At 35.8% G+C, this 24,597-nt stretch overlaps 1 protein-coding gene across 7 annotated transcripts in view; it reads left to right on the top strand.

The window, feature by feature from the left end:
- LOC110840039 (dipeptidase 1) overlaps nucleotides 1-24,297 on the top strand; it is a 375,966-nt gene extending 351,669 nt beyond the window's left edge. For all 7 annotated transcript variants that reach the window (XM_087357058.1, XM_087357057.1, XM_087357056.1 and 4 more), the window contains 6 exons: nucleotides 19-118; nucleotides 8,321-8,497; nucleotides 10,132-10,216; nucleotides 12,776-12,851; nucleotides 16,195-16,333; nucleotides 18,838-24,297. In XM_087357058.1, coding sequence (XP_087213184.1) covers nucleotides 19-118; nucleotides 8,321-8,497; nucleotides 10,132-10,216; nucleotides 12,776-12,851; nucleotides 16,195-16,333; nucleotides 18,838-18,939 — 679 coding nt within the window. In that variant the 3' untranslated portion in view covers nucleotides 18,940-24,297. The remainder of the gene's footprint in view (nucleotides 1-18; nucleotides 119-8,320; nucleotides 8,498-10,131; nucleotides 10,217-12,775; nucleotides 12,852-16,194; nucleotides 16,334-18,837) is intronic.
- The last annotated feature ends 300 nt before the right edge of the window (nucleotides 24,298-24,597 follow it).

The raw sequence follows: 24,597 nt of genomic DNA, 5'->3' as shown, positions 1-24,597 counted from the left end.
GTCTGTGGCTATCGGTAGGGCAGACTGTTCGGTGACCCAACTCCAGAGCGAGTCTTCGCCTTCAACGGCATCTCCAGTGGACCACAACAAGGGAGGCGGTCTCACGGAGTTCGGCAAGGTAAGACAAATCTCTGTAATACAAACATGCCAAACCCTCTGTCACCTTCGATATTTCACGTGGCCCAAGGCTGATATCTCGAATCAAACACGATTTGCAGTCAAAGTCGTCAATTTGATTCAAACACGTTTGCATTTTATGCAACTGAATATATAACAACTGTACACGATAGCTGCTTGACATTTCAACTTAAAATTCATTAAAAAAATTTATTTTGGGGCTGACTATCTTGTTTTCTTCAAAAAAAATTTCAGATCGCATAAACTGACAAGTTTGACATGCATGTTCTAAGTATTGTAGGGCACATGCTTAAACAATGTTTCATACAGCTCTTATTCAACAGGTATTGTTCTTATATTATTGAGTTACAGACTCGAAATAAGTGGCCTTTAACCCTGTTTTGTATAAAAATATGCAGTTAATAGAGACCTACAATTATGGAGAACGTATAATTCGCAATTGCTTCGAAATTGCATACAGATGCAATCACATTAACGCGGTACATAGTTAAAGTTAAGGAACACATCTTAGCTTATGCCTTAAATGTTGTACGATTTCACAGCGGTGAATATGAAGATTTCTGTCTTCTGGGTTGTTGCGCCGTGTAGTCTGGTAGATGTTAACCAACGTTTCAGAGGTCGTTCCAGCCTCCATCATCAGGGCGATGATTGCCCTGTCTGTCAGAAAGACTTTTCTTTCTCAAAGACAGGGTAATAAACTCGTAAAGAAATAAATGGACATCCTTTAGCGCATGGAATTATAATGAGGGGAAAGTATAACTTTAGAGCATACGTAGGAACAAGAGACATTATCAATTTGTGGTAAAGATTATGCGGTGGAAATTTAATAATTTGACAGGCTTATCCAACAGAAAGTGTGAAAGAAACTGAATAAGTTGACTTAATTACATACGCCACTATGATTAACATTCTAGAATATTCGAAGGAAAATAATCTTATTCGGAAGAGAAATTTCCTCAGAGAGAACTCTTTCACATCTAGTTTCACATTTCAGTCTTCTGTGCTGTTTTAGGTCCACGTCTGTTTAATTTATTGAAGATATTAACATAAAGTACATAAATATCAGTTAATTTGAAACTGTGCAGAGGACTTTGAATTTGATATAAGGAAGAAATTATATTAGTGTTTCTTTAAATAGTGACTTAAGTTTTGAAGCTTTTACGACGATTAAGTGCAGTGAATTCTTCTTGTGCGATGAGAATGAAATTAAGATTTCTGTCTTCTGGGTTGTTATATGACCTCTGAAACGTTGGTAAACATCGACCAGACTACACAGCGCAACAACCCAGAAGACAGAAATCTTCATACTAAGAATCGCCCTGATGACGGAGGCAGCAATGACCTCTGAAACGTTGGTTAACATCGACCAGACTACACGGCGCAACAACCCAGAAGACAGAAATCTTCGGACTCACCGCTGTGAAAACCTCAGATATTACAAAATGAAATTAGTTTTCGAGCGTTTTGGAGATCGTGTCTGCCTACATTGTCAGGGCTGTACGTGCGCCATATCAATTCCTGATGATAGAGGAAGAGACAGTCTCCAATCGTCGGCAACTAACACAGTTCATCGCCCCCAGAAGACTTCGTTGTGTCATGTCTACGCCATTCCAATTTGCGCTGCGTTTCTGTTATTTACTCAATTAATTATGGAATCAGTTTTGTTTAACGTTGCCCATGTTCGTTGTAACATGGCTTTGAGATATAAGTCGGCTGCTATTTTAGTAACTTCCAATTTGTTTTCTTTCGTTACATGTCGACATCCTTGAGACTTTAACTAGAAAGGGCCTTAACGATGGTGTACTGAACTCATCATTCTTGTAGTCGTTGTTGTTTTACTCTGCTGGGTCCACCAAAAGTAGATATCCCCTGTCCGAGAAGACAAAAGTGATGAATAACTAGGAATGTAACGCAGGTTTCAGAAATATTTTTCACCTTGAGTTTATTAATAACTTAAAGGGAAAGTTTAGTTTACAAAAAAAGGGATGTTGGCAGTATTGAAAAATCGAATAAACAATATGAACCTTTCCCCACTTGCACCTGCCTGGTTTCCATTGTATTATTGTGTACTGTGACATGTTTAACATGGCAGTTTGAATTGTAGGATACACAAAAGACAAATAACAACGTCTAATCCAATGGTTTGTGTTTGGAGAGTGCCAAGATTAGTGAAATTTATGGAGCAGTTACTGCTTAGTGTGACGATAACTGTGTGAAACGAAGGGAATTTTACGGGTGGGTGGAAATATTAAAAGGAGAGCTGACAGGCGTTATTGATATGCTTTTTGGTGGGGCATCGACACTGTAAAATGTTTTGGGGTTATGAGCAGATAATCAGCGTATCCAGGATGATGCAGTAATTAGCTGTCGATGAAAATGCGTCTGATATCGGGGCAAGCGACCCAAGAGTGCTGTAGGCCCAATCTAAATATTTTTTTCTGACTGAACCGGGGTCACTTGTTTGATCAAATGCAATAAAAGAGGGCAACAACTAAAAAAAAAAAGTAGTTTGCGATAGTTTTGTCAGAACTTTGGATTGAACTCAATATTTAATTTACTTTCATTCGTGGTTCAGTGAAATTGTTCCCGGACTGGCCTAGGAGAGGACTGGGGGGGGGGGGGGTTGTTTGCGGAGGTCCGGTCCGGGAATTTTTTGACTGTCCTTCGCAGAAAGATGGTTTCTCAATCTCATTATTTGCAACGGTCTGTTCATGTGATTCTTGGAAATGAATGTTGGGGTCTAGATCATACAGAACAATTGTATGAGCGAAACTGCGTTTCTCTGAACCTCTGACGGAAATGATGAAGACTTCAAAGCAAAAACGTATCCCTCCTATTTCCTTTCCCAGTCCTTCTGCCCAGGGGGAAATTTTGTATTCGGCAGGAATTTCACTGTTGAACGAGAGCGGTCGTTTGAAAGCCAAATGAAGTGCACATGATTTCTAACGGTATTGTTTGTGTCTTAATTAAATTTGATGTATATTTGTTGTACCTACAAATATACTATCCGATTTTAAAGCTTCTTAGACAATTTATTACGTATATATTTTTAATTTTAATATTATTAACATGTTAAAATAGAGGATACGATGAGCAGGGTATGTAGTACGCATCCGTGTGTAATTCTTACTCGTTCTGTCGGCTTGATTTTAATTATTTTTATGTGGTACTGGATACGAAAAATTTGTGGATGATGTCAATCAATCATTCGATCGTTTAGCCGAGAACCTTGTGCAGAGGCTGCGTCTAACACTGGGTCGGATATTTGTCCTTTCGTCCTAATCAAAGGCTTAAACTTGCCGATAAAATCTTAGCTTCCCGCTCGCAAAGAGCTAGGTATCACATAATTCATTCGGCGGTCATGTGGCTTTAAATTGAATACGTAAATATGGTGAATATTATGGCTATTTGTCTGTGTTCTTTCCTGGTGTTTTGTCACGTCGAGTAAGCTTGGTAGATGATCTTTAGTTATGAGTGAATAAGGATTTGGAAGGTAGGCGAAGTTCCCTGTCTCATGGTACAGTCACGAAAGTCTACTGAGGGAAACTACGAGAAACACGATTAGAATACACGTCAGCCCAGGCAAGATTGCGCCCTGGTGATGTGATATTAAAAACATTCTTTTAGAGCGTAGTTAACTTTCAGTGCTTTAATAACGTCTATAAATGACATCTTGAATGCTTTGAGATTTTTGTTTTGGGAGGTATGTGAATAAATTTTAGAAAAAAATAAAACCTTGGGTAAAGGCTTTTGTTTGTATAGGGATATAAAACAATAATATGACTTTCAATTTGATAGTGATAACTAATTCAGTAATGGAGATTGTCATGTTAAATTTTGTGTGGAGATACGCTATTGGTATACTTGCAGAACTATACAAAATGTTTCTTTAAGTTTTAAAAATTGCAAACATGAAGTCAAAGTCAGTGTAAAATTATGATCTTATACCTGAAAATAAATTAAATGAAAATAGGGATAATCTTTGATTGTGGAAATTCTGTTCATAAATTGTCACCAAACTCTGTTATTATTAGCTTATCGTTCTCACTATCAAACATGTAAAATATTGTAACATAAGAAGTCGTCATAATTTATGCACAGAATTTTTTTTGCTTTGTCTTAACTTTATGAGGAACAATCCTGAAATACAGGTAAACACTTTACATTTTTTTAAAAACAAAGAACAGAAAAATTAAATAAATTATATTTTCTTTGTGTCTTTAAGTAACACTTTATATAATAAAGAAGAGTAAGGGGTTTGAAGACAAGGTTCCTGCCCCCCCCCCCCCCCACCAAATTCCCTGTTTCGAGAAACTCTAAGCTGGCACCAGTTTTCGTTTCCAGTTCGTTAACCATAAAGCAAAGGACTTAGTGTCAGACACGATCGACTTTGATACGCGAACTTTGCACGACAGACAGAAGACAAAACTTTCTATCAAAGTCGAGGGACGCTGTTCTTCTGTTCCTGTAGAATCAATAATACAGTGTTGCCGTCTGGTAGTAAGAATGTGTATGGAACAAGACCTTCAGTCCTTTGTTTGCTGCCTTTTGTACTCACAAACTAAACAAAGGTCTTCTCTACTGTGAACCCTTTGTAAGTTGTGACTTTGTACGGCTGAACCAAGTAACTAAACTGGAGTAGACATATTTATTTTTCTGAGGCGGTACATGGGAACCTGCTCTTTTGCATACGTCACTTGTCAACATGTTTTGATATTCAAGATGCTTAAGATTTATATTTTATGATTTGATGAGTTCTTTGTACTAAGGACAATTTTTTAAATTATGTTTATGGAGTTCGATGTGAGTTTCACGCAAATAGTTACGTCGTTGCAGCGAATGCGTCCCCGAAGTAACACGGATAAAACCTAGTTCCACAAATTCCATTACGATCCAACAGTTGTAAGAGATGAACAGTAAAACTATTAACAAAACTTAGTACGACTGACAAAAGAAATCATTGTTCTAATGTCACTCAAACTCGCATACTCTATTTTAATTTATTTACAGTGTATTTAACGACTCTATTTCAGTAACTCAGATTATATAGCGTCGAATTAGAGGATGGAAGTGAACAATTGTAAAGGATGTGGAAGGAAGTGGTCGTGGCCTAATTTAAGGTACTATCACGCCAATTGCCAGGAGTGCCATACTGTGTTAGTTCACTGATTCCTTATTCTTGCTGTTGTGCTGTAAGGAACAAACACAATGTCAACCGACTTAAGCCTTTGACTTCGGTGTATTTGACACAGAACACCCCAAAATGTTTCAAAACTGTCGTGCTACATTCGACTTACAAATGTCATGCGGAATCCGACAAGGAATTCCATTTGATGCCAGTGTTTACGTCAACACAGGATATATTACCATATCTAATTTCAGTCTTTTATTTTCTGAATCTATGATTGCCGGACTGTCTGATATTCGATTCCAAGTACTTTACAGAAGTGTCTGATTGAGTCAGACTTAGGGCCCGAAGTAATTTATGCAGGACGATGATGGAAGCAGCAAGGACCTCTTAAACGTTGGTAAACTTCTACCAGAATACAAGGCACTACGACCCACCAGACATAAATTTTTATGCTCACCGCTGTGAGAACCTTATATCCTAATTCATACAAGTGTCAGGCCGAGTCCAACATTAGACCGGAAATGCTTTACAAAAGTTTTGGTCTAAGACTGCCACTTGAAAGAGATCGTGAGAACTTCGCCGAGTGGCAGGCAAAGGGCCTGATATTGTCTGCGCTCTACAGTCGCTAAGAATCAGAGATATAACACAAGCAATAAGCAGCGCCCTGGACAAGAAGTGGCTTTTGTGCGTTATATAAAGGTCTTAGTCAGTAGAAACAGACATATCAATCACCTTTACTTCTCTGGTGATAACGTGAAAAGAAATTGCACGGATGAAGGGAAGTCTCGTATTATGCAAGAACGTGCGAGAACCTTCTCAATAACGTTTTGAATCTGTGTCATTCCTATCTCCATTATTCACCCATATAATTTGAATATTATCATATTATTAAAATCAGTTCATTTCTCACTTCCTCTTTCTTGTGTAAATGGATTTATGTTGATTTTCTGGGAAACATTAAATTTAAAAATGTGGAGTGATATCTAGTGGGATAATAATCGTACCTAAGTTTATAAGAACCCGTCAAATTGTTAAAGTGTTATGAAGCCTTGTAGGTACCTTAAATTAATAAATAATGTCTTGGATATGTAAATAGAAGCCTTTTTTCTCGCCATAGTAGCGAAATTTAACCTAGAAGTTAACTTATGCTTATGTACAAAATCTGTAAGTCGTCGCTAAGGACTTAATCCCTACATCGCAATCAAATAAACATTTTACATTTGCTGCTGTTGGACCAGTAATTAATATGTGCATACATTCAGACTCGGGACTTCATTCATTTGATTATTCCGCCATAACATAACTGCTTGTCATTAAATTGGGTTATTATTAATAATTCCATGCACAAAGTGTTTCAGATAAGATTCTGGCTGTTATCAGAAAATTTATAGGGAATGACTACGTTCTTCAGTGTTGTGACGCCGTGAAAGATACGAGCGTTTCGGAGAAACATAATGTTCCCAACTTAAGGGCTGTATGATATTGAAATTTTGCACGTATTTAATGAATTAAAATTATTTTTGCTCCCTCTTCATATTTTCGTTTATATAGTATTACTGATTACCGAGAATTTGAATGCAGATGTTTGATTAAGTAAATAACTTTTCATTAACATTTTTATTTACTTTTAATTATGATGTTCATCTGGGTTTTGGCGGCGTGTTGGCGGCGTGTTGGCTGGTCGGTAGATGCGGAGAAACGTTGGCATCTACCGACCAGTCAAAATGACGCCAAAATCCAGAAGAACATGCCGTCATAACCGTGGAAACCGCAGATCTCACATTTACACATTCTGTCTTTCCGCATTTATAAAAATAAGTGCTTACTACAAATGCGAAGAAATTTAACGCTAAAAAATAAATGAATATCCTGATAATGGACATACCTATACATCCTTTCTGAGTCGCAGAAAGGATATTTAACTCTGTGAATTGTGAACCAAACATGTAACATGTTCAAGAAGGCGACAGTCTTATGCAGAAGACTGTTCTATACTACTATAAATATTTTAAAATTTTCAAATTTAATTAACTCTGGACAAATTTCATACACCTACCTCATTAAATTTTGATTCTTTAAAAACAGTACGCAAAACTGTTATCCCATTCAAACTGCTGTCCTGATGGTGTTGAAATGATAAACCTAAAACCACAATATTATTAACGTACATGTGATTTTCGGTTGTTAATAAAGCAAATACAGACAGGTTTTTGAACTCTGCTTTCAATTTTTACTGACGTTGAAACACCAGGGGCGGAAATAACAGCAGCTCTGTGCACATTCTGTTTTGAGGGGGTGCGAACTTGACTGATGTTTCGTCTATCAGATTGTCACTCTGTTCATATAATTCGTAAAACCAACACACAATCACAATTAAAAATCAGCGATTTTAAAAACTGGTGTATTGAATTCTGATTCGTGTTATCCAGTAATTGCACCCATAGAAATTTTATAACATCGAATTAGTCGCTGGAATGAGAATACAGGTCTATGTTTCCGTATAAATAATGCTTTAAACTGAACAATTTAATAAGTACTGTTATTTTAATTTTTGGAAATGAGTGGGCTTACTTTGGTTTTGGAAACAACTGATACATTGGAATAATAAGGTATTTTTTATTTATATTGCTGTTTCATTTGAAATATGATTACAGGTTTTATTACAGTGCGTTCACAAATGTTGTACTTCAGGAGAAAACTGTGTTACTATTAAAATCATTGGATAAAACATTGCGTATTTGTACATCAATACAATTAACATGTTTCAAATTTGTACAGGAAATTACTTCAATACCAAGACACGTGTTTTATTTATTCATTACACCCTGAATATGGAGTCAGTGACATGTCTGGTTGTCCATATGTTTCTTTGCTAAACCATTTGACCGATTTTGAGTCAATTTCTTATCGATTGTCTATCCTGAAAATAACCGCCTTTTTATGTTGATTTCAGAAAAGCTGTTGTTGCTAGGCTTGCGTTCTGTATTTCAGTGATGAACAATTGCTTCGCTGTCATACTAATCAGCCATCCTGCAACCGTCCTGATTTCAGCTCGTGGTCCGCGAGATGAACCGGCTGGGCATGATGGTGGACTTGTCCCACGCGTCGGTGCGCACCATGAAAGACGCTCTGGCCGTCAGTAAGGCCCCCGTCATGTTCTCGCACTCTTCCGCCTTCGCGCTGTGCAACTCCTCCAGGAACGTTCCAGATGACGTTCTGAAACTCGTGGTAAGTTATTTCGTGGAAAATGCCGAACTATGAGACAACTGGGAAAGCGCATTGAAGTGGCTGGACAACGACTTGACGGTCGTTACAAGCTTTAACCGGATGTAAATTAATCAATCAATTAATTAATAGCTAGGTAAAAAGTGAATGTGTGTACTATGTCTGTAATTGTAATAATAATGCAATTAACTGCCTTTACACCGAGACAAAATAAGTCAGTGATGAAGCCCCCATCTTAAGACCGAGTGTTAAAATATGACATTTCTCTATGTTTATTTGGGTTTAATTTTAAAATTAGCGGATATTTGATAGTGATGTTATTTATCATTTTACAAATATCGAAGTAAGTTTTAATATGCATTATACAGAATGATTTAGAAGTTCTTGTACATTGTTAACAACACAAATATATTTCTCACCGTAAACTTACCATTACAACACCAAACAACTGGCTCGCGAAGAGATTTCTGAAACGCCCTGTATGTTCGTATTTAAAAATATTTGAGTCTTGAAAGAAATAAATGTTTTGTTTTTGTTTTAACGTATAATGTTGGAAATAAAAAGTACGTCTTTTATTTCTTTTCGAAACGTTTATTTAAATTACTTTTTTGGATGTAGCAATCTCGAGACGACGTTACGATAACTTTATGAACTAGTGTTCTATGAAGTGAAAGAAAAAGATAAGGTGTTCTGGCATTCATTGCCATCAGCCAATGAGAAAACAGAAAAACATGTTACTTGGAGCGGAAGTAAAATGGAAACTAATTAAGGGATATCAAACGTGTCTATTACAGTGAACATATAGATAAATGATGTATAAAATAAATTTATTTTTCTGACATTGTTTTAATAATCACAGAAACTACTTGAGGCACGTAAAGAAGGGGCATGTAATGACGTCCGTACAGCTCTCTGACGTCTGTTCACTGTTTGCGTTCTCAAAGGTCGGGTTTTATTGACGATCCGATTTCACGGTAAAAGCAGATTAAAACAACGAATTTACAGCTGCTCTGACTCGGATGCGTTAGCAATGAAAGGAATTTTGTAGGAAAAGTGTACTTAATTTTGAGTCACAAATGTCTTTGAAAGGGCATTCGATTCACACGACGTGAGGAAACTACGGTAAATCTTTAAAGAAATTTTATGCTCGTGTAGTCAGACCAGTTTGCAGCATGTAGGTCTTATAAAGCAAGTACTACTGAATAAAATGAGAACAAAATATTTTAATATATTGCAGTCTCAATCAACGTAAGAATACATGCATTTTACCAAGCAAATAATACATTTAAATTGATACACTGCATCATTTGTTCCAAAGTTTTATACTTCGAGTCTCCCTTGATGTGAATTAAAGTTTTGAGACCCCCAAGTTTGAAATCTGATTTAATAATATCAAAAAATAATGATTAATGCACATTAAGGTATCAATTAAGTACTTAAAATCAAATGTGGCCCTTTCATCAATCTACACTTACTATAATTAGACTTAGGTTCTGGACTTCCTATGGGACAACTGCTTTCAATTTTTGAAACGCAGTGCTACGAAGTTTATTTTTGTACATACTTTAATATATTTACATACGAATGAAGTTGTTAAATATTATCACAAGTTGTATAATCCTTTATCTGTTTAACAGGCCTTAAACGGAGGGATTGTCATGGTAAATTTCTACACGTATTTTATCACATGTAATTCTACGGCGACCATAACTGACGTCATAGGTGAGTTAAAATAAGACAAATATTATCAGTGTCTGTAGAATATTTCTAATTATTCTTTCAGTGCCAATATTCAAAGACATTACACCTTCGTGAATTATCATTAAATTGTTATCGGTAAGTCTATTTTCACGCGCACTGCCCACAGAACTAATGTCTTTTGGTGTAGTTCTTGTCTCTGCCACCAGATGTGTAGCACTTTAGTTTCATGATCGATCATTGGTCTAATATTTACTGGCACTCTGTACATTCTGACCAAAATTTTTAAGCTTAAAACCAGAAGTGTTGAAAGTCTACAACTAGCGTCATAATTCAGACTTTACCTTGGATTTTATTTACTTTCCATTAAGTACAATTATATATGCCAGGTGTGTATAAAGCAAACTTATTAACATGTGTGCTAAATTTGAAGAAAAACATGAATAAATAACATCTTCCGAGACATGGGACTGGGTTCGACGTCAAAACGAATGTGAAGACTACAATTCGCTTGGACACCCACTTTCGGCAGTTTTTAGATGGGTAGCATAGGAGACTAGCATTGTTTAGAAAGTCAAATATTCGATTTGCAGTCGTGATAGCAAGGTGCTTTAATGCATATATTTTATTCAGACAAATATGTTTAAAAACGTCCGTGTAAAATATATACCAGCAGTAACTAAAATGTATTTGTGATATTCGAAAGTCAATATGTAATTAATTTATACTTTTTTGCTATAAAGCCTAAGCAGTCAAGTGAAGTTTGTGAACAAGCGAAAAACAGCAGGAAATATATCATCCTCACTACCACTGTATTATTTATGCAGCATTTGCAAGACTATAAATACGAAGGAACCAGATATTTATTCTATCTTCTGTGATTATTTGTTTTTTCTTATCCTGATTTAACTGTTACGTGTTCGAATCTGACTGCAGACAATTTTATTATTAAAAAACACATTTGCAAGCGATTTTTTTCTTAATGTATACCATCTGATTATACAAAATATGAAGTAGCATGTAAGTCCTCGAAGATGGAGTTATCGTGTCATCTAATATGTACAGAGTCCTTGAGTTTTAGCCACGGATTGCATTCGTCTCGGAATGGACTCAGTTAGAGATTAAACGTAAGATTAATTCGAAGTACCTTCATCCCAAGGGTTCAGAGAGCGTCTGCTTGGTTTCCTTCCCCCCGTTCCACGTATTCTCGATGGGGCTCATACCAGTCCGTAGCTATGAGCTTGACATCTCTTTACCGCGATAGCGATTCTAGAGCCACAGCGGAATCAAGACTGAGAAGCGATGTTGTTCGAACTGGATTAGTAGACTACTAATATCTATTGTTGTATAAATGAATGCTCATTCGTCACACATTACTCTGTTATGACTGAGTTACATTACTCATTGTGGAAGTTCTCAGTTGTCATATTCCTGTTTGCTTCTTCGAATATAATTGATTAGATTCTGCATGTATTACTGTATGAGGTGTGTGTTTTATAGGGGACGTCGGCAGTTTAACTTTACTCCGCCCACGATTAAGTTCCAACCGACGGCACTAAATTCAAAAATAAATATATTTGTTAACGGAAATCATTACCTGAAGAGCGAAGTAAAAATTTATGTCGAAACATCTTTTTATTTGTGTTGTTTATGACAATATGCGTGCTGTGGATCACAGACCAAGTTTTCATTAGTGATCCAAAATGTAGAATTTTTTTTTGGTGTACTTGAGCGTAAGCGAAGAACATCTGTTCATGTCCGCTGCATTCTTTCTAGGAGGAAGGCTCTTTGCATGACCGAGGTCATCTGTGCGCAATAACGGCACGATGTTATTGTTAATGCTATTATGCTATTGTTCCTCTTAGTTCAATTTCAGGGACCAAGCCCCGTTCTGGGCACCCGCTGTTGAAACCCCAACGCCCATTCCAAAACAGAATATTTGAACCCTTGGGGCTTTACCGCCCACACGCACGATAGAAACTGGCCCCCCAGCGAGTTGCCCAAAGGGCTCTGCCCCATGGGCCACCTCTCATCTGCCTTGTGTACCAGGCCTGGACATCCTGGTTTTAAAATTATTGCAAGAGTGACCTACATTAATTTTGAAAAGCATTCTTCCAAAACCATGGCTTTTGATTGCGAAAAGTGCCTTTAAAACAGTGGTATTCAACCTTTTTTGTTCGCGTACCCCCAGATATAATTTCTCTTCAACTTTGTACCCCTAAAGTTGTTGGTGTATAATTCAAGTTATACATAGTATACAATCTACATCTAAAATAAATTAAATAAATTACATTACTGATTATTCAGTGTTTATCATAAAATAATATATTTTTAAAATTTCACGTACCCCCTAAGATGTCTTCGCGTACCCCCGGGTGAATACCACTGTTTTAAAATGTTAGCGTACTGAATTTAAACAGACTTGCTCTGTTACGGAATATTAAATATACCTCAGACAATTAACAACATCCAACTTAATTTCAGAGTATTGATTTAACATTTGTTTTCAGTCTTTGTAGAATCACTACGTAATATCGTGTATTGATAAATTATAATTAGTTAGTTTATATTCTTGCCTTCCAGCTCACATCAATCACATAAGAGATGTTGCAGGTATTAATCACGTAGGAATTGGCGCCGGATATGACGGAATTAACTTGTAAGTATTTCACATCAATCATTTAAATTTGATTAAATTTAATGTTTCAGTTGCAACCAATCATTTATTATACATTCCTTTCGTAATTCCTCCCTGAGTTTATTCTGTCTCTGCTTATTATGTACCATTATTCCGTGTCCCCTTTTCCTTCCTTCCGTCCTGTCTGCTCGATCGTCGGGAGGATGCAGTTGAAAGCCGTCTATGTTCACCGCTGATTCGGCTTTAGCGAGTTGCATACATTCAAGTCTCGGCCAGGCATTAGTGGGGATGGCACCTTAAAGCATATCACAACCGGCTCCTTTCAAATCCTTACTTAATAATTAATTGTGATCATATTCCCGTATCTGACACTGTGCAAAACCACTTAAGATGAATCTAAGAATCGATTATTATTCTGACGTCCGTAAAATAAGGTATAAATCCTTTATCTTGGGTTGAAGTGCCCGTCAATACTGTTGTTCTGTGTTATAAACCACGATTGTCGATGTTTGGTTATTGGTAAATATCCTGAACACATGACAGTTTAGTTTATATATCAGTAATCGTGTGTCGTCTCTTGGCTTTGCAAAGTAAGTTAATGAAACTTCGTGGTGTCTGGTATTTCCTTCGGATTCATGACGTAAAATTTGGTAGACGAATTCAAGTTTTTTTCCTTTTTAACCACGAGATCAGCTTCAAGAACTTGAACTATTGACTCAACACTTTGGTGTTTTCTTCTCTCTGGGGAAATGGTCTTCTTCTCTATCACTCTTCGTCATCACTCAAGTATAAACGAAAACACAGACGTAAATACATACTACGCCCTTACCTAAGGAAACTGATTCTTAAAAAAATGTTCCTTGTGACTCCTGGCATTAATTTATCAATGGGCGAACTTCTGACTCGATTAACGCAATAAAATATGTTACCATGTTAGGAAATATTGTTGTAAATTATATATTCAAAATAAGATTCCTTGACAGTAATTTTCATGTTTGGGAACGAAGAAAAGTAATGGGGCGAAATCTGAAAAGAAAGTTCTGTTGATGTTACAGCACTTGTGCGTATTTTGGTTAAAAAATATTTTACGAAAATGCCGTGTTGGAAGACACAATTTCAGAAAAGAGATCGGTGTCTCAGTTTTTGGTATTTGTAGTCGCGTGTGATGCTGTAAACAGTCCAGAACTTGAATGTGAAATGTTATTAGAGAAACGAATTGGAAATTGTAAGTTCCTTGAGCGTAATTTTAACATTAATTTTAAAAACTGTTGTGTTTTGTGGACTCTATATAGTATAAACCAGATTCTTAAGCTCCCGAAAAATCTCCCCGTAATAAAATATGTTGTTAAAACTTGTATATAGTGTTTTATTTTAAGTTTCTAAGTTCTTCTATGTCGCTGTGAGGTGAGTAATTCTGCGTGGTAACTGGGCCATTAACGGATCGTTTTCATCATTCGTATTATTACGTGTTTCTCACGGGATGTTTCGTCTAGTACAGAGGCTCCCAAACTTTTATACCTTGCGCCCCCCTTAAAACATTTCATAAATTTCACGCCTCCTTCCAGAACAAGTGCAAGCAAACAGATTTGACATAAAATTTAGCTATGAGTATACATTTTTTTATAATTTAGTATATATTATTCAATGCATTTAATTTAAAAAACTGTAATCAAATATACGCTTCATACCTGAATTAGTGGGATGGATGTGGTTGCTTCAGGGCATCAGGGCGATGAATCGCCCTGATGACGGAGGCAGTATGACCTCTGAAACGTTGGTAAACATCGACCAGACTACACAGCGCAACAACTCAGAAGACGGAAATCTTCATACTCACCGCTGTGAAAACCTCAAATCTTACAAATCTTATATAGTTAAGCAATGGAAATTTAGGTAATTAATTTGTGTGCTGACTCATCCCCGTCACGCAATCGAATCCTTCTCGATCCATAATTGTTATTATCTGCAATTGTAGTTATTTTGTGTTCTATTATTGGTGTGGCTGTCGTTAGTGTTTAAATTTTGTTTTTAGGGAGAACTTATTATGTACGGATTTTGTGTTCAGATTGTTAGACAAAAAATTAACATATAAAATTGTTCTTTTGGACTTTGTCTTTCGTAGAAATTGTGATAATACTACGTTTATGAATCTTGATTCAAGCTGGAGAAGGGTGGAAAAGAACAACAAGCCTATCTGTTGGACCCCCTGGTTGAGCTAGGAGCAGGTCTGAGGCTAGCTCAACCAAAGAGCCAACCTCATAGGCTTTCTGTTCTTCTCACCACCTTTCTAACTTAAAATGGCCAGTTTCTGAAATATTCTAATTTTTTAATATCCATGACGGAAGATGTAAAAAAACAGTTTTATATATTATAATCCACAATCGTCAGAAACCTTTGGACTTCGACTTAAACTCAAAGAATCGCACAGCTTTTATGTTTGTAAACGACTTAATTCATAAATAACCCGGAGGTATGTTTGGCACAAAGCTTTGTACCAACTTCCAAAAAGTCTGCCTCCAGTGGTTCATTAGCTATTACCTTCAGACCGAAAGTTAGATGTAATTTTCCTGCACCCACCACAATCTGTGTAAAAATTGTCTTGACGGATGTTGCATATTCTTTGGAAGTCTTACCACATATGTAATTTCATGACTCTAATGCCACTAGTGTCGCTAGAACCTCACAAGTTCGTGTCTCGCAGTTGAGGGCCAACCGATGATGGTAGAAGCATTGTGAGGGCAGAAAATGAATTTCCACAGCCCTGATAGGATAGGCACAGAACTGAAAGACCGCGGTGGGGAACCGGAAGAGTATGGGGGCAGGGCCCAGCGAAGCATGTATCCTGTGGAAGTCCCTGGGTGATAAAGCCCCAGGGGTTAAATAGAAAGACGCCATTGTTACCATGTGCAGGGGTGGGGTGTCCCCAGGTGGTGCATCCGCCAGTTGAATATTCCTAGGGAAAACGCGACAGACAGAGAGGCATGAAGAACACTCAGATAAAGAGACACTAAAATTGTCCGATATTTATAAAAATTGAAAGAGCTCGACAAACGTTTTGTAAAATTCCCCAATACCAGATATAATCAGAATAGATTTATCCATTCTCGGGTTGTTTCATGGTTAAGGACAGACAGATGGACGAAACGAGAAACAGGCTCACCTAAAAGCGTGTCTTTTCTGAACGAGAAATCTACTTACCCACATTTTAGGAGTTATGTAGTCGACTTGGTGCTGCCAGATTAATCAGGCTGTCTCTGAGAATCGTGTGTCACTCAAACGATACGTTGTATTGTTTCCGAAACTTCAAGGCACAGATTTCCCAGAAGCAAGTGTCGAGGTGGAAGTTGTGTTGGGCTTGTTGCAGCACGCCGCAGGGGCTAGAAGACGTCTCCAAGTATCCACAGCTGATGGCAACTCTGCTGGAGGATCCATCTTGGAGAGAGGAGGACCTGAAAAAGCTCGCGGGCTTGAACCTGTTGCGGGTCTTCAGGGCCGTGGAAGAGGTGTGTTCTTGTTAAACTTGATCTTAGCTAACTCACTGTAGTTGCTGTCACCAAATAGCATGTTTCAGTGTCACAGTAAATCAAAGATTGTTATAGCAGAAACAACAGAGCACAGGTAAGCGAAGACAGCTCAGAACTCGGAGCGTAGCAACACCAACAACGCTGTACTGGTGACTTTATTTGAGCAGGGCAATGAAGGTTTGAAGAACTTTCGTGGCCTTGAAGCATGCAATTTCGTGACTACTACTGTCTAGCTAACTAACTAAAAAGTAGCTCCGTGGGGGAGAGTCTTTCAGATTATGATAGTAACTTAACTAGCCAACAATTTCACCGCCTTTTATGGAAACCGAAGTTTTACAACATCTCGCCACTGTCTCTACTTCTGTGCAAGTTGAATCACACCACATCCTCCCACCCTTTTTCTCTAACACCCAATTTAATATTATCGTTCCTTGTACGTGTAGGTTTGAGTGGACTCTTTCCTTCAAGATTACCAGTAAAAATTTTATACTCATTTCTTATCTCCCCCATAAGTGCCAGTCCCACATAATCCTCCTTGATTTTATCATACAATATTTGGTGAACGGTAAAAGTTTTAGAGTTCCTCATTGTGAATATTTCTCCAGCATGTTATTACTTCCTCCTCCTTGTGTGCAAATTCACCCCCCCCCCCGTTGTAAAACACCCTCAGTATGTGTTTGTCTCACAACGTGTGACACCAAGTTGCAGATCCAAACGTGACCACGTTTCAGGTGAAATAGTTAAAAATAATTATTTTTATTATTAGCGTCTCAGTTATTTGTTTATATATTTTATGTATATTATTGTTAAAATGGTTATTTTATTTGCTGTACTCAAGTTGGACATGGCTTATTCTCTGATATATATTCAGTACCCACGACATTTCGTGAGTTCGTCGTACTGTCATCATAAGGTGATTCGGTCATTAGCGCATGAAAGGTAATGTTAAAACCTTTTGTGTCGATTCTAACTGCTGAAATTTATGTCAAAAGTTTAAAGTTTATGTTAGTGTCATGTCAACTGTAGTACAGAGAATTCTGAATCTTCGTAAGTTTTCAATTTTCTCCGAACTGTAGACAATGCCCAAATTAACTGCAATGCAGTTCTCAGATATGTTAATTTTACAGTTCTTTATTATTTGTAAATTTTAATATGGTCGAGCTTTTTTTTCTTATTAAAACGAATTTACATTCTGCAATTAGCGTAATGAAAACTCCCCGTTTTCCGTCTTGTATAAATGAAAATAACATTAAACCTTACATAAGAAATAGACTGTTGCAAGAAAGCTCATACAATTATTGCTATAACAGTGCACATTGGATAATGTGCCCAAGTATTTTCAAATGTCTGCTAAGTGACCTCTCATCCTCCGATTGGCCTAAAGTTTTTCTTAATTGTTGATACTGATTCATTGTTGGCAATTGAACAGTGATAGGGATAACAATGTTGGTGTCTCCGACTTGTGGCGGTCGGGCTTTCGAGGTCCAGTGATCTCAAGAGCTGTGTCGGTGGCATCGTGGCTACTGGTAGGGTCTCCGTAGCCGGACAGGTCAAGAGTGAGGTTTCATAGTAAGAGAGACACCCTAGTCCTCCGGGATGAGGGTTAGGCATTAGGCTCACAACCAAATCCCGTGAAAATAAAGTTCATTGAGGAGACAGTACGACTGAAATCCAAACCAGACGGATGTTTAATGGAGAGAAATTGTAGTGGAAGCCAAGGCTTGAGAAGAAGAAGAAGAAGATGGAATAGCAATACATAATTTGGGTTGCTGACATAGCTGTCTTTACTAATGAAGTTACATCACTAAACAGAGGGTATTGTTCGGCGTATTTAATTAAAAATAAATGTCGAAATATTGTTTAAAAACTTGTAAGGCTTGATGAAATCTATCTTATATTTTGGTTGGCTAATTTTATCGTTGACCTCATATATATTATATCAGTTCTAGAAGCAACATCTTGGAGAATGCAAACTTAAAGCTGACAAAATTGTGTGAACAGTTGTAAAACAATGGTTGAAAGGACAGAACACAATGGGTAAAAAAATAGAAAATTCGTCTCACACTACCTAAATGTGTCGACCATCTTGGGGACTGAGTCAAAAAATAGTTTTGCGACTCGTAAAATGAAGCTAAATTGTCCATATGAGAGTTCATTGGACCACTTCAGGATCCATGTTTTTGTAAATTCAGTTTTACATTTTTCCCTACACATGTGAAGCAGAGAAATTTTTAAAAATTTTCTCCACTCTTGTATTCAAATGATTCACTGCCTTAAAGACAGACATTTTGATTTTCGAAAAACGCAATAAATCAATAGCATAATACCAGTCACCTGAAGACGGATGTAGGGCCAACACCCGAAATACATTTTAAAAATACCTGAGACATCGGGAAATGTACGTAAGAATATTGATGAAAACATAAACCATCCTTACAGGTTTAAAAACGTTGTAAGTGCATAATCACTAATATTTTCAATAGGTTCGCGAGAAGTGGCAGTTGGCAGCCGTGATGCCCGTTGAAGAATTGATCCCGGCGTCGTATCTAGAAGGACATACCGACTGCATGTACCTCGGTTCTTGATCGGCCAGCGTTCCAACTATCACAAGAATCTACACTCTGGATGTCTGTAAGACTTGCAGCTCCACTGTACGTCTGTACATGTGCCTCGATAAATAGCGGCTCATCCAACAGGTAACAGGCCCAGTTTCGCTTATCTGAAGAAGAAATGCAAACTAGTGTCCTATTCATCTATGGTCTTAGCGCCGTAGAGCCTAGGTGGAGCCAGCCATTGCTAAAATCTGGCTGGCTGCCCGATAAACTAACCGCTCTGTGCGTATTATCACAAAAGATGACTCCAAATCACAAGTTGTGCTACATACGAGATTCAAGGCCTGATCTTCTCTTGTTCTAAGACTACAATATTTAATGGTAACCAGACGATATTCGGGTTGTAGATTTACCTCAGGCAGCTATAGAAGTTAAATAACAATTCAAACATTCAGATTTGAATACAGTGCCAAATAAGTGTAAATATACGAATCGTAAGACAAATATAGATAGAAGACTTATTTTGTAATGCCAATATCCTTTGGCCCGACCAAGATGAATCTTAATAACCTCCATTTTCAGAGGCGACAGACATCAAAACTTCAAAAGTCACTCATTTATGTTTCTATTTAGTCGACAAAAGTGTCGATCATGCTTTATCGTGGATCAAATGGGTTAAAGAAATTATAATATGGAAAAGTATCAGTTGATATATTAAACATAAATTGGTATTAGTATGCACCTTAATGCTGGTGAAATGTCAAGGAAAAGTATTAAAAACGATATAATATACACTGTTACAAGCGTATTTAAAAGTTTCCGTCATTAATATGTTATTAAATTAAAGGAAATTTTCGAGACGTTTGTATAATTGTTGGTGACCAAATGGACAAAGTTAATCAATTCGTTGTTGCATATACAGGTATAGTATATTTTTGAACGACGTAAATTAAGTATTCTGATTCTCTGATAACAGACAAAGGAATTGAAAATAGTTCGTTAGAGTTCAATTCGTAGCCTCTACATTCACTACGTATTTTTAATTGGACACAAAGTACTTTCTGTCTTGAGAAATAAAATTTATAAACTAAAATAACAGTGACTAAAATAAATCAGCGTATTTTTTTTAAATCTGCAAAAAAAAAGCGATAACGTCATATATTCTGTCTCTTAATTTAATGCAACTTGTGTTCGTTTTACGTTCATAGAATGAAGTTACTATATGATAATGTTTTATTTATAATTACTTCCTCAATAATTAAAATATATAATAAAATTCAGGTCACTACACAAACTTTATTTAGATGTTAAAATTTAAATGTTAAAATTTAAAATTTAAATTTGCGCCATTCATCGCTATCTAAATAAAATTTGTGTATTGACGTGAATTTTATTATATATTTTAATCAAAAAACACAAACATGACGCATTTAAACCTTAAACTTAATTCCTCAATAATGCTTACTATTTTACGTGAACTATTAATAAGTTACATATATTTTATTTGTTATCAGTCTCTTGCTTAACAGAAGTTCTAACTACATCATCTCTTGTATTTCATTGCAGCAGGAATATAAAATTTTAAATTAAAACAGAGTTTTTAAGCTTCGACGTTTGTTCAAGTTGATGAATATGATAAGTGAGGAATATATAAAGCATATCATTTGGAATAAATTAATAGGCAGCGTATGTAAGTTGTGTGTGTACAGTCGATAAACAATGTGGTGCTACCTCCTTAATATTTAATCTTACGTGAACTAATAAAATATATTCATTGCGGATTTTAGTATTATGAAGAATTTTAAGTAAACAAAATAATTGATTTTTGTAGTTTAAACGGAGCAGAGGTGTGATTACAGCGGTATTGACGACTTTATTTTGGATAAAGAACGGAGTTTGGTGGTGATCTCTTTAACAGGAAAGTTTATAATAAAATGAAGTTTCGGTGTTGGCGTTAATCATTACGGGTACAATAAAGGAGAAGAGGAAAATGGCAGTGTGAAGACATTTCACGAGGTGAAATATTCCCAACATTTAGCACAGTATTTGTGGATCATTTAAAAACAATCAATTTTAATAATAGATATCCAAAATACAGTTTAAAATTTTATAGGTATGGTATAATTCGGTACCAACGGAAAATATGCACAAATTAAATGCGTTTTCTTGTAGCTTCAAACCATTAAAAAAAATCGAATATTTATATTCCGTAACATTAAACTGCATTCTACTGTGAATAATCATTTTAACGACGAATAAACGGTATTTATTTTCACCTTCTACCGTATCAAAGTCAAAATTAGACCTATTTGACAAGAAATTCCAAGTAATGACACTACAAAATGTATACCAAATACTTATCTTTACTATCGCGACTAATTTATAGCAAAAATTCGACGTGTATGCTATATATCGCCAATATGAAATTAAAATTAAAATTTACCACTCATCTAGTATTATCCAAAAATGGGCCTTGGAACGGCTCCTAATGAACATGAGTATTATTTCAGAACGGTTTAGTTGAGATTACTGTGGTATTGTTAAATGTTATTGTTATGCGTATGTTTATTTGATTTTACGTGTTTAAATTCGGTGGCAAGTTTTATTCTTCTGAATGCACTTATCAAACAGTAAAATATTCAAAAATTCCTGGATACCGAGCAAGCTATCACATATATTCAGTATTCATGTATTATTATCAAATCATATTTCAAATAATTATGTGTTTGCTTCACCAATTCGTTTCTCGTGTGCAGATTTGATATAAATACGTATATGCGATTTCGTCTTGCATAAAACATTTTGGACAACGCTGTAATGTTTGTCTACATCCATTATTTTCTATGGAAACAATGCTACGAAGGTCATATCTCGTCTTTTATTGACTACATACTGTATTCATATATTATTATTATTATTATTATAGAATCAGTTTCGAGATATTTCTTATTTGGGTAGTGATCACGTAATGCACGAAAGGTGTGAAATTAAGTTTTGGGTTCTTGAGTTCGGCTTCGATGTTCAATTTCATGTGACTGCTGTAGGGCTGCTATCGAAATGAATAGTAAATGTTTATTTTCAAAACAAAATGTTCTGTTATGACAAAATTTGCAAAATTGCATAGCAGATATTTCCCTTAAAACTTCGTTACAAATGTTTTACAGCGTACACGACTCCGAAACTTAAAATAATACGGAAGACGAACAGTATTTCAGATATTTAGATTCTTTGTTAAGAGATTCTTAATTATGATGTTTGATCGTCTGTCTCAGTTCAAAACTGAGGATATTATAATTAGGCACTTCAAAGAATACAAAGTATATGAAAAGGAATACGTATTTCCTGAGGCTTTGGGTTATTTAAGCAAGGAACATGGAACTTAATTTTACAAGTGAATAGTGATGTTTAACATGAAAGTGGCTTGTACACCCACGATAGGCGGATGCTGTGAATATAATGTGGGATGGTAATTTATGAATTACTGAGATGGAACCGAAACGGAAACATATGTTAAATACATCTCGGACAAGAATATTTGTTTAATTTACCAGTGACTTTAGTAACATGCCATTGTTGTGTTCACAAGAAATACTAATAACAGACGCACATTCCGTATATAATGATACGAATATTTGCAAGGAAACTTCATTGTGTGCATTCTTTTTGGTCATTTTGTCTGTATTTATGCTCTAAGACTATTATAATGGCATTCTTCCCGCCTAATGAAACAATCTTCACTCATTTTCAAAAAAAACCTGTACTTTTTAAAATATTGTACGTAATAGTTACTTCGCAAATGCCTTGGCACAAGTGAAATGTAATACTTCCTTATATCTGAGTTAGTTTATACTGATTTCGAAATATTGTAGCCCACATTATTTTGAGTAGAAAATATTCCACATTACTGTCAATATGATCGTACGACTCAGTACTGAAATCATGTTTATACGAAATAAAAACAATATTTTAAATACGTGCACATATATATATATATATATATATATATATATATATACTCCGATAACGTTCCTATAGGTAAAAATAAACAATGAAACTGCGGTATCTCAACATGTGCAGCCATCTTTCCGCGAAAAAGCATAGTTGCGGCGGTGTTTGTTAAAGTAATTTATTTTTCTTTACAGAAACGGATATGCTCACTCACTAAATAACGTGCTGGTATTTTGAAATTATTTGTTTGTATTAAGTAAAATGTTATTGGTGTATAAATGCGGGGTTCTGGACAATCTCGGCAACGGTTTCTTGAAATAAGAATATACCTATATATATTTTATATTAAAATATCATCGTCAATAGAATGAGAGGTACACATTGTGTTACGTCATTTGATGTCATAATTTTATTCTTTTTAAGTGAGATTCAATTATGACATTTGTTAACATGTGTTGACACAATGTGTCAATGTTTTGGACATACGAGAGGAAAGTAAAATATTCTTAAACATGATAATAGTTATAATTTCTCCGATTAACTGTATTACAGTATAAAGCCTCCGGAAAAATTAGCCAATATATTTTTGAATAATGTTCATTTCCATAAAAGTTTAATTAAAACTTTCAAAATTAACATCTGGATGACGGTGGACAGGAGATTTCTTTCGATCCAGCAGCAAATTATTTGTTATTGAACTATTTCGGAGAATTTTGTTTCTCTTGAACTAGAAAGACCAGAATATTCACATCACATTGGACCTTGTTCGGAGTATGTTTGATCCAGTTAATGCCTTTGCAAATGTATCTTATTATTAATTTTAATACTTTCTCCCATCTACACAAAGATCTCAAAAATGAAATTTTCCTTGTGGGTCTCCAATAAAAATTATGCATGCATTTCTTATATCCCTCATGCCATTTACACAGAAATAGATCCAGTTTCATAGGTATGTATGTAATTCTTAGGACTGAACCTTCTGTTAATACTTTTGTTAGTACGACGAACGATCCCGTGAATTACCAAATTAAATATAGATTTATATTAAAATAAGCACCTTATACAATTACAGATATGATTTATTATATAAATTTTCAGATTACGTAAATAAATATGTGCGATATTTACATCAAAAATTTAAGAAATGTATCGAGAAACTATACGATCATATTATCAGTATCATGTTTAATATGTTACCATATTTTTGTCCAGAATGAATCGATATTTCTCAGCTATTTACCAAATAGTTGTCCCCCTTCTGTGAAGGGTCGTTTTAATTGTAAAGAATGTACTCTATTACATATATATATAACCGTTGTGACAAGAGGAAGAATAAGAATTTATACAGAATTCATGTTAACCTGTTTAACGTATTAATAATGAAGATTGAGGTTTTATGAAATAATATTGTGATAATAAAATTATATGAAACATTTTGTATAACGTAGACAAATCTGTTCTTACCTTTTATGTCTTCATCTTCCTCAGCTCTACAACCCAGTGTGGGTTTTAGCCGCCTCCTTTTTGAGGTTCATTAGTCTTTTGAAGTGTGCGTTTGAGAGTAGTGAGTGACCAGTACAATTTCTACTCAATCCCGATTTTGTCTGCTAGAGTCATCTAGTTGAGCATGTTAACAGGGAGTGGGGATTCATCTTCTAATATCCATCTTCCGGCGAAGTGGTTCTAAACAGAATTATATTTAAAATTAAAGAATATAGGAATGGATTAAATTTATGTCAAGTA

The sequence above is a fragment of the Zootermopsis nevadensis genome, unplaced genomic scaffold (assembly GCF_977971745.1).
Source record: "Zootermopsis nevadensis isolate Lab colony 2312 unplaced genomic scaffold, Znev_1.0 Znev_ptg000028l, whole genome shotgun sequence".
Lineage (NCBI taxonomy): Eukaryota > Metazoa > Arthropoda > Insecta > Blattodea > Termopsidae > Zootermopsis > Zootermopsis nevadensis.
The sequence above is the reverse complement of the archived record's forward strand: the minus strand, read 5'-3'. Positions and strand labels throughout refer to the sequence as shown.